The sequence below is a fragment of the Limulus polyphemus genome, unplaced genomic scaffold (assembly GCF_000517525.1).
Source record: "Limulus polyphemus unplaced genomic scaffold, Limulus_polyphemus-2.1.2 Scaffold1721, whole genome shotgun sequence".
Classification (NCBI taxonomy): Eukaryota; Metazoa; Arthropoda; class Merostomata; order Xiphosura; family Limulidae; genus Limulus; species Limulus polyphemus.
In genome coordinates this window covers 94,448-109,847 of record NW_013667331.1, presented here as the reverse complement: position 1 = coordinate 109,847, position 15,400 = coordinate 94,448, and the positions used below count along the sequence as shown (strand labels likewise).

At 34.6% G+C, this 15,400-nt stretch overlaps 1 protein-coding gene across 3 annotated transcripts in view; it reads left to right on the top strand.

Moving 5' to 3' along the window:
• Positions 1-15,400, top strand: part of LOC106464694 (collagen alpha-2(IV) chain-like) — a 168,913-nt gene that overhangs the window by 115,425 nt on the left and 38,088 nt on the right. For all 3 annotated transcript variants that reach the window (XM_022392462.1, XM_022392463.1, XM_022392464.1), the window contains 2 exons: positions 3,567-3,680; positions 9,905-10,057. In XM_022392462.1, the coding sequence (XP_022248170.1) occupies positions 3,567-3,680; positions 9,905-10,057 (267 nt within the window). The remainder of the gene's footprint in view (positions 1-3,566; positions 3,681-9,904; positions 10,058-15,400) is intronic.

Genomic DNA, 15,400 nt, shown 5'->3' with positions numbered 1-15,400 from the left:
TCCAGCCACTCTTCTATCCAATTTGCTAACTTATCCCCCACACCTATAGAGATACTTTTTTTTCAACCCTTATATGTAGCACCTTGTCAAATGCTTTCTGAAAATCTAGATACAACAAATCTACATCATTACCATCATCTACATAAACAGTAACCTTTTCAAAGAATGTTTAAAGATTTGTAAGGCATGATCTTCCTTTAGTGAAACTGTGTTGACTATCCAATAAAATTCTAAACTTTTTTCAATGACATTGCAAAGCATCTTTTATCAGACTTTCCAGAAGTTTTCCCACAACTGGTGTAAGACTAATGAGTGTATAATTACTGGGACAATTTTTTATCACCTCCCTTGAAAAGAGGATTGACATTAGCCAACTTCTAACCCTCTAAAAACCTGAAAAGTGTTCAAGGACTTACAAAAAATAGTAGCAAGTGGCTCACATATCCAATTCTCAACTTTCTGTAAAACCTTTGGAGAAATATTATCTTGTCTTTTCGTTCTTTAAACTTCCCAGTTTTTTAACAAGCTTAGTATTAATTTGATAATCTTTTTCTATCTTGTTTTCATCTATGAACAGTTAAAGATGAGGAATATTGCTTAAAACTTCATCAGCAAAAACTAAAGAAAAAGAAAATTTAATAATCCAGCCATCCCATAATCATCAGATAAAAGCCTTCCTTTAACATATCTCCAAGATCCTATCTCCATCCTAACATTTTGTTTACCCTTAATGTATTTAAAGAAATCCTTATTGTTAATTTTTACATTTCAACCAACCTTTTTTTAATTCATCCTTTTCGATGTCCTAATTTCCTGTTTGACCAACTCTCTTCATTGTCTATAATCTTCTAAATCTCCCATCATACCAATCAATTTAAAGTTCTTAAATTTGGGATGCTTTTCTTTAATTTTATCATTTATACCCTTTGTGAGCCAACCTGTTTTTTTTACTTCCAACCACTTCTTTAAAAAATGTCCACATTTGATCAGCATCTCCAAATAACTCAGCTGTCCAATTCACAACAGATTATAATTCTTGTTGCATCCCTTCAAAATTTGCTTTTTTGAAATTTGCAACCAAAATATCAATATTCCTTATCTCCATATGCAGCAAAACATCAAACCTAAGAGAGCAATGATCACTTGCACCCAGATGCTCACCAATATCTACCCTCTCAACCATTTTTTTATTAGAAGTTAATAATAAATCTAAAATAGCATTGTTTCTAGTAGATTCCTTGATCAAGTGGTGAAGAAAACTATCTTGAGCAGTTTTTAAAAAACCTTTCTTGACTATAAAATTTCCCAATCTATATGCTTGAAATTAAAATCACCCATAATTATGACCTCATTAACAACTGAAATCTTAATCTCACTGTGAAGTTTCTCATTAATTACCTCAGTACCATCTGGTGGTTTGTAATAAATTCCCACTAAAAGCTTTTTCCATTTATATCTGCTAATAGAAACCAAAATAGATTCAATTTCCTTGCTATTATCTTTGATATCCTCAACTTCTACAGGATGTAGGTCACACTTTACATATAAAGCCACTCCTCCCCCTATCTTTAATATTCTATCCCTTTTAAATAACCTACAACCTTGTATTTCAAAAAGAAATTTGTCATCAAAATTATCTACATTTTACCATGTTTCAGTTATTCTCATTATATCAGAATCCCCCATTCCTACCAGCACTCTACAGTTATCTACTTTATTTCTTATACTTCTAGCATTACAGTAGTAACAATTAAGCTTACCCTTACAACTACTTCTGTACTTAATTCCTATACTAACTTTTCTCAACATCTTACTTCTTCTGCATTTGGTTTATCATGGTGCTCATTACTGTCTAGTCCTAGTATAACATTTTCCTTATAGCTGAGTTAATAGCTCTTGCAAACAAGCCCGTACCCAATTTAAATGTAAACCAGCCATTCCAAAAAGCTTCCTTCTCTAATTAAACTGATTCCACAAGTCTAAATAGTGAACCTTCTCATCCTTACATATTACCTTAATCCTGGCACTCAGCCCTAGTGACCTACTTATAATTTCATCCCCACAATTAATTCTCGGCAGTATCCCTAACACAATTAAGTTATGGATGTTTTCTTTAAATGCTTTGATCAACCCCCTGTACTTATCAATTAGTGCCTATGACCTACATTTCCTTCTGTCATTTGCCCCTACATGCACAACAAAAACTGCATTATTGCTAGCCCCTTTATTATATCTCTTCCTCTGTCAGTTATTTCCTCCCTGGGTAGGGGTAGCATAATCTTACTCTTTTTATCCCTATATACCACACTGACTATCCTATCCATGAGACTTAAGACAATTGTCAAAGAATTACCTATTACTATAACTTCAAGTTTGTCATTCACATCCTTCTCTGTTCCTTTTGTTTTCCTTCCATCCAATAGTTCCTCATCTGTGCAAGCGAAGGGCAGAAATCTGTTGCTCAATAGAACATGCTCATTACAGTTAAATCTACTACTTTTAGCCTTAGTAGTACTGTTCCTAACTTCCTGAAAGTCATTGTTAACTCATGTATCCCTTACATGTAAAAGCTTAAGTTTCTCTTGAAATCCTGCTGCCATTTTCCACAGTTTACACTTCTTTTTTACCTATTGCTTCTACTTTAATTAGAATAGCCTCCAACCTGCAAACTTTACAAACAAATTGCACATCTTCACCACTAGCCTACTTAAAAGTACATATCAGACCCCAAATAAAACCTACTAATTGCACCCATCACATCTAACAAACTGTGAATGCTGAACTCCTACACTAATCTTAACCATTATATTTGTAGCCTGAGAATAAATATTCAAAACTACATACCAGTAGCTTATTGACAACATTGTTAAGCCTAACGTTTGAGAATCAAATATATTACATTATTTTATCACTATTTTATTTTCACACTAAAATAATTAAGCTTTTCTTTGAAATATAGGACCAATCTAGTGTTTGTTTTAGTTGATATTTATGTAATAATACAATGTATTTAGCCTGATTTTTAATTTAATTATAAGCTGAATTTAAGCTAGTGGATCTAAAGTCAAGTAACCAATATTATCCTTAAAACATGAAGAAACAATCAACTAGTCTTTAGATTGTATTTGTTTTATAAAACAATGTATTTACTGATAAGTTGAATTATATCTAAGCCTAATCGAATATTGTAGTACAGGTTACACCACTAAGCTTTAATTTAAAGCTTAACTCTACTATTTTTATTTACCAATATTCTTAAATCTAGTTATTCTTTTGTTATTTAACCCAAACTACTACAAATGATAATATTAATATTAAATAATATTCAAAAATCTCCAAGAGCTTAGCTTGCTATTGTTTTATTTCTGCTGTAGTGCTCTGTATATGATGTGTATATGTAGATTGTTGGCTTTTTTTTAAAGAACCATCAGATAGTTTAAATAGATAAATATTGTATGTGTGATGTGAAAATTGATGGCTAATTTAAAGAACATGAAGTAGAAATAAGTAATTGTAAAATTTAACTTGGGAAAAAATATGAATCATTTTGTCAATAATCTTTGTAGGATTAAAAGGTGAAAAGGGTATACCAGGTTATGGTCGTCCTGGTTCACCAGGTTTACCTGGCCCTAGAGGGCCTAAGGGGAGCAAAGGATATCCAGGGAGTGAGGGACAAAAAGGTATGAATACCACTTTCTTATTTTCAAGTTTTAATCACAGGTTATTACTAAACACCAAAATTACAAATGTTATGAGAAACACAGTCTTCTAAATATTTTTCTATGGTAAGGAAAGTCTGAATTCAGCAATAGTTCTCTAAAATAAATTGAAATATAAAACAAGCTGTAATGAAAACTGGAAAATAAGTAATGTGCTTTTAACTGGTAAATGTAATTGATAACACTTGTAAATAGTGTGGTCTTAGCTGGTAATTGTGATGGATAACACTTGTAATAGTTGTTTACATCTCTATTCTGTGTTGTGTAAAATAACTATGAAACAAATTTCTTTTTACTAACAAGATAAAGAGTGTAAATGTTAGCTGAAGCATATTTAACATTCTATAACCTTTCTTCAATGAGAACAAACTTGTTCAAATAGATAACAATGTAAGAAAAAGTTTAAGGAATTAAGACTCAATAAAGAGAACCTTTTCTTTCAAATATTAAGTGTGATTATTCATTTTCATTTAATATTTCAGGACAACAAGAATACATTAGCTTCATTTAACTAATCAGTGAGGCTCAATCCAATCTTCACTAATAATCATTTACAAAAGCAAGAGTTAATAGTCTATATGAGAAATCTTTTATGCATTTGACATACCATTTTACTAAGTTTAAAGCATGTGTGCAATAAGTCCAACCTGCATAGGATTCATTATATGGTGTTATATTCCCATTGTGTATTTACTTATGTGAATATTTTCAGTTATAAGTTTCTTTTTGTTCACTTAAAAAAATTAAAATTTTAAATCTACACTTAATGTACAGATAAAGCAAATGTAGAATGTGTGAACTGTAGAAGCCACTTTCACCTTATTTTAGTGAATAGGTAACAAATTTTGGTATGCCAATAATGTCTTTGCTTAAAATTTTGAATGATTTTAAGATTTTATTTAGATATTAGTTGTTATGACTTTTGGGGGTATTGCAATGGAAATCATGTTGTGTAATTCATCTAGAAATACTGTTGTATTATGGATAGTAAGAAAGAATGTTTATTCACAACAGCCAAAATTGAGAACTTAAAGGAAAATTATTACGAGTTGAATTTCACTAGATTAACCACAATGTCATAAGGTAATAACAATAACAAACTTAATGAACTCCTGTACGGTACACATTTGATAAACTATCATTCAGTTTACTATGGAATTAGCTTCTAAATCCTTATTGACTAAAAATTCCTTCACAAATCCTTATAGATTAGAATATAAATTAATCATCACATCAATATGCAAGTATAATTAAACCTGGTTCAACATCATAAGAAACACAAAATTATAATTCTAGGGTAGAGAGAAAATGTGTTAAAGTATGAATAGGGAGACATTTAGGTCTTGGTGATGAAGACCTGACATTTAGTTTTATTCTGGAATTGTTGTACAAATCTGTGATTGACTGTAATAAATTCAGGCATTATATATAGCTAATTTTGTCTTTATTTTTCCTAGCATCTCCATTTAGAAGTCATTTTTCAAAAACATACTTACCTCCTTTCACACTACAGCTATCACTGAACTGCTAGGGTTTTCTTCCTTTGCCCATCTAAGTATTGGTCTGATTTTTTCTCACTTGCTCCAGTCTTTTATTCCCCACGTAATTGCCCTTGGTGATATCTGTCATGTGACACTCTCCACCTACATTAGTGTGCCTTCTATGTTTGTACTGTATATAAGCATCTTATTCAGATAATAAATTTTTTTCTTGACAGAGCGTTCTTTAATGGGTTTCTCTATACTATGACCTTTGGAGATAATGTGAGCATTATTTGTGTTACCTAGTTGTTTTTTGTAAATAAAAAAAAAATTAATTTGGCAAGCTGATATAGGGCATGAATTTGTGAATTATTGTTTCCAGCACAGAGACAAATCAAGTCTCTGTCCTATCCTGCCTCTGATAATCTAGCATTACTCAACATTGGGGGGAGTCACTCTCAGTTGTGGCTTTTTGTGACCCTATTCCCTATTCATAGTGAAATGGAGACATATATTCTGTCTTGTGGCGTTTTTCCAGAGGGCTCTGAAGCTGCATTTGTGGGCAATCCTGAACATTCTGTAGAGAACTTAGATTTGCCTTTTCCAACTCCTTCCTTTATTCTGTCGGCTTCTCAGGAAGCCAAATTGGCTGCCTCTGACTCCTTTTTTTCAGTTGGTAAATCGAGTGTGTGATGTTTTGGGTCTTTTCCCAGATGCTTTTGAGTCTACATCTTACTTGATGGTGGAATAGTATGAGGGCAAATACTTAGTTCTCCCTCCATACCCTGATATTGTGGTTTATGCAGTGAAGTTTATTGATCAGTTACATGAAGGGACAGCTATACTTTTGTCTGCCACATTTATTGGATCAACATGTTTTAGCTTACCACCACCAGGGGAACGTGTATTTAGACTTTCAAAGAATAGACACACTCCTGGAAATGTGTGGTTCCAGAACAGAGTCTGTGGTCAACCTGAATAGATCACACTTTTCCAGGATTCATCTGACCTTAACTATGGTGCTAAGGTATTTATCATCCCTTCAACTTGTGTTGGAAGCCTCTCAGCGATCACCACATCAACTTAATGATGAGTTAGGATCATTGTTAGCATTTACATTGGTTTAATTGTCAGTTTCTGCACTTTCCCTACTTTCTTGGATGGAATGCTTTCGGGATTTGAGGGGTAGAGGTGCATTGTTGAAGGTGTTTGTCTAATGGCTTCCACCCTCTGTGAGTTACATGAGGCCCCCTTTCTCTGACTGGCCATTCAAGAGTCTTTGGATGGGCAATAGATGTATTCAATCAGAACTGGATGGAATTGCACTTCTATTTCTTCCCACTGATTTGTATGCTACCCAGAGTACTAGCTATGATTTGTTCAACCCTTTGTTGGATTCTGTTGATAGCACCATATTGGCCAACTCAACCCTTGTTTCTGTTTCTGCAGTACCCTCAGGTGTGCCCACCTCTTCCACTTCCTCTTTGGCCTTCTCTGTTGTGGCAGCCACTATCCGACATCATAAACCCAGCCATCCTGAAGCTCAAGCTTCATGCATTGAAGTTGAGGTTATACAGTCCTTCACATGGAATTGGAGTTTAACTTCTAAGGTTGCCATGTATGTCTCAGTCTTTGCATATTCTATTGATGGGCATTTCTCAAGGGAAATGGCACACATATAGAAAGTGGTGTATTACAAGGAGATTGAACCATAACTCGTTTTTTGTCCTGGCTCTTTGACAAGAGTATTACATCTTCCACAATCACCTTATATAAGGTAGTCTTATCGACTACCTTTAGATACTTTAAAATAAAATTATTTGAGTCCCCAGTGCTCTCTGGCCTCCTCAAGTCATTTAAGGTCCTTCCTCCCAAATGGCCATTTCAGTTACCTATCTGGGATATTAAGGGATATTACATGCTCTTTCTCAACATCCGTTTGAGCCCTTAGCCTCAGCACCATGTATCACCTTTCCCCTAAGGTTCTTTTTTTTTTTGCTGTTGGCCTCTGGACATCGCCAGTCAGAGTTGTTTGTGCTGCATGTCTACAGCCTCCTATACTAAGACAGGTATTTCTTACCTAAGACACTGGCAACCAGAGAAGGGGATTAATCTTTTTCACTGATTCATCTGGCTGCTATTTCTCATCTCTATGACTCACTAACAGCTATAGAGGTGCTAGACAATGACTTTTTTATTCATTGAGTCCTTCAGTTTCCCGTGATTTATCCCCTATCACCTTTTTGAGGTGGGTATGAAAATTTATCCATATTGCTTATTCTGGGCATTTTTTGGAGGTGAGCAGACTTCTGCGAATCACATCTCATCAGATTTGTCTCATTTCTATGTCCTTAGCAGCCCAGTTGATTTACCTGCCGGAGGACATTGTGTGAGCTGGTATGTGGGCCTCCCCCAAACTTTTATTTTCCATTATTTGCATGATCTGGCAGTGTCTTCCTCTGAGGGTTTTTCAACTACCCCTGTAGCTATCTTAACCACATCTGCTAGATTATAAAAGTCCCTTACCTCTATTTTTACAGGATCCCACTTTGACAGAGTGAGTGTTGCCCAGGCAGGTGTGCTTTTATCAAACCTATTCTACACTAGCAACCATTAACACAATATACTTTTTATAGGTTGCAACAGGCTCTGTAGAAATGAGGTGTTCCAGAGAACCATGTAGAGGCAGACCAGGTGGTATTACTGTACTATACTGGACTACCACTCATGGAATATTATGTGTAAAGCATAAAAGGATACTGCCTGTCCCTGCTGATCTTTGGCTTGAATTAATTGGAGTCGGTTTACTTTTAAAAATTTGCAGAACTTGGTTCACTTATTGCACTGTTTCTCAGGACTCCCCACCCATATTCTACTAGTGAAGCTAGGAAGTCCTTACTACACCAAGTTTCTATTCACTGCGGTAGTGGACAGATGCTATTTCTCCAGAATGTTGAAGTGAATTTCCTCTTAGGGCCGAGTTGGGGGCCATCCTACCCGGGACCCTGGATGTTTCTTTCACAGATGTTAGTTGGAGAGGAACCAGCCTATGCAGGAGACTACTAGTAATATTGGATCAGATTTGACGCTTGGCTATCTGGTTAGGTTGAGTGTGGCACTTCTTTTTGATCAATATTGGTTCAGTATATTGTTCATGGAAGAGGGTCAATTGTCTCTTCGTAATTTCAAACTTAGAGTGGTCCCATCCTGGGTCCTTGGTTGAGCACAGTTTGTACCACATCCTCCCCATAATTCCAGGGACAAGTGGAATTAACATTGCTCACACGTTTGGGGAGTGAGGATGAGTGTTCATATTTCCAAACCAGACGAATTTTGTTTCCTCAAGTTGAGTATGGCATATAGGATCCCATCATTTTGAGTTTGGGGTGTTGCCTTTCGGACTTCTTCAGGTTGACGAGAAGGTTTGTCCACTTAGGTGTTGCATACCTTCTTGCTGTGATTACAGTGACTTGGAATGCATCACTGTATAGCTACAAGTTGGGATCCACTCACAAGTATATTTATTGTGCTAACTGCCCTAGTCATCAACGTGGGATTTAGGGACCATGATCCTATAATTTCAACCCTGATCAGTGGAACCTTGCCTATCTGGTTGGAGCTTGGCCAATAGTGATGAAGGATCATGTCAAATTCCACCCACAGTGCATGAATTAGGTTCTGGGTGAAGAGCATAGCTGTTCTGGATGTAGTGCAGTTCCCTCACTAGGGTGTTAATCTTTTATTGGCATGCCCATGATATATGCAGATATATTCTGTATTGATAATGCCCTCACCAGCCCTTCTATCTTATCAATGTGGGATTCTAGCTGTAGTGTGAGTGGAGGTAAGTATGTTTTGGAAGTTAACATTTTCTTGAATTGAAAATGTATTTCCAATAATTCTTACCTTCACTCACACTTTCCTGCCCTTTTTCCCCACTAAGAGCCAGTGTTAGAGACTGCAGATTGGGTCAGTCTCAAAAAAGTGATAATATTATCTGAATGAGGTACTTATATACAGTACCAGGATAGAAGACACATTGACATAGGTGGAGAGTGTCATGAGACAGATATCTCCAAGGGCAATTAAGTGGGAAATAAATGACTGGAGTAAGTGAGAAAAAATCAGACCAATGCTTAGATGGGCAAATGAAAAGAAACCCTAGCAGTCAAGTAATAGCTGTAGTGTGAGTAGAGGTAAGTATTATTGAAAATACATTTTTTGATTTAAGTAAATGTTAACTTTACCATCTTAAATTTTTTGAAAGTTTAAGACAGTGTAAATAAGGTCATGACACTGTTTATAAAACACATTTTACTAAACACTCCAAAACAGTTTTAAATAATACTCTTTATGACTTCAAATAATGTCAAGAGACAATTTTATCTAAAATCTTACAGAATCCCATTTATATCAAAAGATTATTTAAATTTTGATACCAACATTTGTTGCTGTACAGATGTGATAGTTTTCTAAAAGTCCAGATACTCAGCAGCTATATACATATCCTTTAAAAAAGCTGAAACAGTTGTTAAAAAAGTTTATGTTGAGGAATACACTATTCTGAAGCTGTACTGACTTTCATGTAGCATTTTGTTAGTTCTAAAAATCATACTAAAAATATCAGTAATCAACATTTTTATGAGAATTCATAGACGCAGTTATAGATTGACCCAGTAAAGTGTTAAAAAAGTGTTTTCTCAGGTGAATGTGGCCTACCAGGATTACCAGGTCCAAAAGGCCAACCAGGAGAGTTTGGCCTCCATGGGCCACGTGGCTTTAAGGGGGACAAGGGGGAACCTGCATTGGAAGGCTTACCCGGCCCTCCTGGACCTGCTGGACGTGATGGAATCAAGGGTATGCATGAGGATAATATTAATGATGTTGTGAAGACAACTCAAACCAATTTAGTAATTATTTGTTTCAGAGTAATAGTTAGAAATTAAACTGTTCTAAATGAAACAACTACATAGTCACTTTTGCTTCACTCTGTGCATTACATTTCTATGTAAGGTTGTATATAACTTTCTCTAAAAAAATACTTTAATTGTATAATGTGTGACTTTCAGTATTGAGTGAAGGATTAGATTAAATTATTATTTTGATTAATATTCAATATTACAGCAATACTTTAAGGGCTCCTGGGATAACAGATTGCTTAAGTATTTATGGATTATCTCTTTGATGTTAATAAATTCAGTACAAATCTTATGCTAAACCCCCCAAACTGTTGTATTTGTTCCAGTAGGCCTGAAAGGGAGCCTTATCTTTCTGCCTTCATCTCTTTTTTTGTAATGCTGGCACTACTTCATTAGTTCCATGTTATTACCCAGTACACCATGGCATACAGTTTACTTGGTTTCTGCTTTATCTCGATGACCTTCTTTTTCTGGCCTGTCCTACAGCTCTCTGTGGCTCAGATCCTTACTTCTTTGAAACAAGCCTTTCCTCACTGTATTCCAGAATGATTGATCTGCATTCCCATGCTTCTTTCTGGATTATGGTTAGCACCAAAGTCAAATTCTTCCAAAGCATCCCAGGTAATGAGCTATCATGTCTTTTGGAAGTTCATTAATTACTAGAATGAATTATGGTCCACTTGCATCAGGAGCTTTCTGTTCATATGACAGTGTTGATAGTGGTTCCCAAAAGTGACTGCAGCTTATTTTTTGTGGTACATTTACTTTGCTAAAGCTAGTTTAAATCCTTGCTGTCAATGCCACAATCTTTCTACTTTATTCTGTAATTGAAACCACACAGCTCCTATTCTTGCATCATTGATATCAGTTTTCAGGATGAAATCTTTACTGGGTAGACCTGTACTAGTCTCTGGACCAAAGCTTGTTTCAATTCTTGAAATTCTGTTTCAGTTATTACCCTAATTTAAATTATTAATTTTTATGTGTTGTTAAAGGCATCACAGTAGAAAACTGGGTAAAACTTCAGGTAATAAACAATTTGGATCTCCTTCCCGCTGCTGCTGGAGCCTGGTCATTTTTACACTAAACAAATCATTTCTCTCTGTCTGTGATATTTCCTGCAAATGTAATTTAGAATTTTATTAAGTTATTTGGGTCTGTTGGAAACTTTTCTAACAAACGAGCCTATCATTTACACAAGTTAAACAATGCTCTCTCTAGAGACACATAACCATCTCTATCAGTTGATGGAAAATGGCTGGGCTATTACATAGAATAGACCAACAGTAAAGCTATTAAATTCTTACAGCCCTCAGCCCATGGAGCAGACTGGCTTAAGCTTACTTTTTCTATTTGACAATTTATAACATTTAATTCACCCTAGCATTCATTCCATCTTTGCCATATTACTTGTGGCACAAGGTAAGTTACTTGATGACTACTTGAGTACTCAGGCTCCTCTGATATCATGACCTTGGCCCTTTCTGATCAACCATCTGTGATTAGAAAGATGTCTTGAGCCTGAAAGGTAAAACTGCTCAGCTTTCAGGAATTCCGGACCATATCTGGGGAAGCTCAAACTTCAAGAAACTTTTTTAAGTGTTCTGTGTTCAGGTGGCACTGGGACCTTCTCTGTGACTTTTACATCCTTAAATGCACTAATTTTTCCAAAGTTTTCACAACAGTCTGTGCATCCTTTCTTGAAGTCTTTGTACGTTTTCTTGATACCAATCTTTATTTGTGTCCCCTAGTCTTACTATTCTCACCATTAAATATGAAAAAAAAACAACAATTAATCAATCAACACAATTAATTTCCTTAACAATCTTAAACACCTCAATCAAATCCCCTCTAACTCTGCCTTTCTTCAAGAGAAAATAAGTTCAGAGATTTTAACCTATCCTCATATGACAACCCCCTCCATCCCAGGTACTATTTTAGTAGCTCTCCTCTGAACCCTTCATAAGGTAAGAAGCCCAAGACTGATCAAAGCACTCCAAATATGGCTTATTCTCATAATTCAAATTATTACTTTACATTTATTATAATTAAAAGTCATCTGCCATTTATTTGCCTGACTCATCAAATAAGTCAAGTTCTTTTGTAAAGCAGTAACATCCTCCTCAAGGCCAGCAACACCTAAAACTTTAATGTTATCAGCAAATTTCAATAATCTATTGACCATTCCTTTTTCCTTGTTATTGATGTAAGTCAAAATGAACAAAGGTCCTAACACTGAGCCCAGAGGTACCCCAATTATGACATTACACCAGTTTGACTGAAATCTATTTATAACAACTCTCTGTTTGCTTCCATATAGCCAGTTTTCTATCCAATGAGTCAACCACTACCTACAGAGAGAACTTTTTCGACAATTCTTTTATGTGGCAGTTTGCCAAATGTTTTCTGAAAATCTAGATATACCAAGTCCACACCCATACCCATATATCTACATAAGCAGCAACTTCTTCAAATAATGTAAAAAAATTAATAAGGCAAGTGAAATCATGCTGACTATGTAACTTTGTTAAATGACTTTGCAAACATGTTTTATCAGACTTTCAAAATCGTTTTGCACCACTGTTGTAAGACTTATAGACTTATAAATACTAGAACAATTTTATCATCTCCCTTGAAAAGAGGAGCAGCATTAGCCAACATTCAATCTTCTGGTACCAGCCCACTATTCAAGGTCTTTGAAAGAATAATACCAAGTAGCTCACATATCCAAACCTTAACATTTTTCAAAACTCTTGGGTAAATATTATCTGGCCCAGGAGCTTGTTCATTCCTTAAACTTTTAAATTTTTTCTTAATAAGCCCAGAATTAATGTGATCATCTTATTCTATCTTGTTTCTATCTAGCAACTGTTCAAGATGAGGTAAATTACTTAAATCTTCATTAGTAAAAGCTAAAAAAAGTATAGAATTTCATAACTCAACCATTCCATGATTTTCAGATACTAGTCTTCCTGTACCATCCCTCAAAGGCCCTTCTTCTATCCTAACATTTTGCTTACCCTTAATGTTTTTAAAAAAATTTTTACATTTTCTATTAACTTTTTTTCATATATTTTTTAGTCTCATAGTTTCCTATATGACCAACTCTCTTGACCTTCTGTAGTCTTTCAAACCTGCCATTATTGTAGTCAATTTAAACTTTATTTATAATGCTTTTTGTTAATTTTAGCTGTTATACCCTTTGTGAGCCAACCTGATTTTTTTACTTGCAGCCACCTATTTTTTTGTTTATAAGGGACATGCCTATCTTGGACGTTTATGAATTTATTAAAATATTTTTTTACATTTCATCAGTATCTCCAGGTAATTCAGTTGCCCATGTCACAGCAAGTAATTCTTGTCTCACCTCTTCAAAATTGCTGTTTTGAAACAAGAAAATAATATCTAATTACTTCATATGTCCATATACAGCAAAATGTCAAATCTAATTCAGCAGTGATCACTTGTACCCAGATGTCCCCAATCTTTGTCCTATAAATGTTTTTATCAATATTTAACAATAAATCGAAAATAAAACCAAATTTGAAGAAAACTCTCCTATGCAGTTCCTAAACACCTGTCTCCCTCATGATTTGACTCTTAACTTTTCCCAAACTATATGCCTAAAATTAAAATCTTCCATCATTATAACCTCATTAACAGTTAAATTCTTTATCCCCCTGTATAGTTTCTCATAAATTTCAGCAGTTTCATCTGGTGGTTTGTAACAAATTTCAACTAAAAGCCTTCTCCCCTTATAACCTCTTGGAGAAACCCAGGTTTCGTTCATGGTCTCTATTCCCCACTTCCTACTTTTGCTGGTACTGGCCTACTTGTATTGTTTCTGAGTTAAAAGTCTTACTACATTTGGACTTCAAGAACTTAATTAATTGGGAGGTCTTTGTAGCTTCCTCTCTTCTTTTCTGGGATCCTCATAGTGATTTGGACATCATCCTCTTCATTGTTCTGTCAATTCATGCACAAAATAGTCTCCTTCAAACCCTTTTTGAGCCCATCTTCCCAAATCTGCCTTATTCTTAAGGCTACTTCTTGATATCTTGTGTGTCTTCTTTTTTTATTTATGATTTGAGGTTTTGAAGCTGAAGATCTAGGAACTGGCTTCTGCACCACTAAAGCCACTGGCTTTATCCTTTTACTGTACACTTATCCCCTAACTACTACCTTATATCTAGATGACATACACTAGAATGCCATATGATAACTTAGAGTCTCTGAGATTAGTTCCTCGGTGAAATAGTTAATGAGGACTTCTTATCTGTTAGATGCTTTTATATGAAGATATGTCTTGCCATAGATTACTCTCAAGACCTCTGCACAGGAAACAAGGTTTCATTCTTCTCAACTCTTTATCTTAACTTCTCCATTATAGATAAAAGCAAATTTCCTTGAGATCAAATGTTTTTTTCTAAGATTTACTACTGCATCCTATTTACTGTGCTATCTGTGTGAAAGGTTTGCTACCATGTTAAACAAGAACCTTCTAAAGCCATTATAATCAGAGGGTGCTCTGGTGTTTGATCCATCCCTTTTAATGGCATAATTATTGGAAGTTTTATAGGATGTCCCCCAAAAATTCCAATTCCTTCATGGTACTCTTAATTCTTTTATTTTGTGCTTGTTATAGTTTTCTTACTATAACTTTTAAATTAGTAAGCATATGTTAACAAAATTTAGCAGATTATCAGTTAACATTATAATGCTTTCATCCGCAAAATATCAATTTTTTTATTAAGTCTTAAGATTTGTAAAGCAATGTTTTTCTCATGCTTTTTTTTTCTTTTCGCACATTGCCTCTCCAACATGCAAAGTAATTTTCATTTTAAAATTAAAAATACTTTCATGCACGAGAAAATTTTAAAATTTCACATGCTAAATCTTTATAATATCCAGATAGTTATCACACAATTCTTAAGAAAAAAACTTTATATTTTATCTGTTATTTTCAGTAACCAATCTCTGTACAGGTTTGGGAGGTTTGATAGATCTCATAACCAACATAAAAAAATTAGGAAATAAATAAAAATTATGTCTCTTTCATTCTAGAATGACAACAAATTATAAGACGAAAACATAAGTATTTAGACTAAATAGCTTAAATCTCATAACATTATACATTTATATATATTTATAATTTTTATTATATTGACCTTTCAGCCAATGTAACAGAAGTTACAATGACGTGGCACACATGCCCTCATGTTACCGTATCCAATAATATAAAACTGACCTTTAGTCTTTACAAAGTGACCTGTCATGGCTG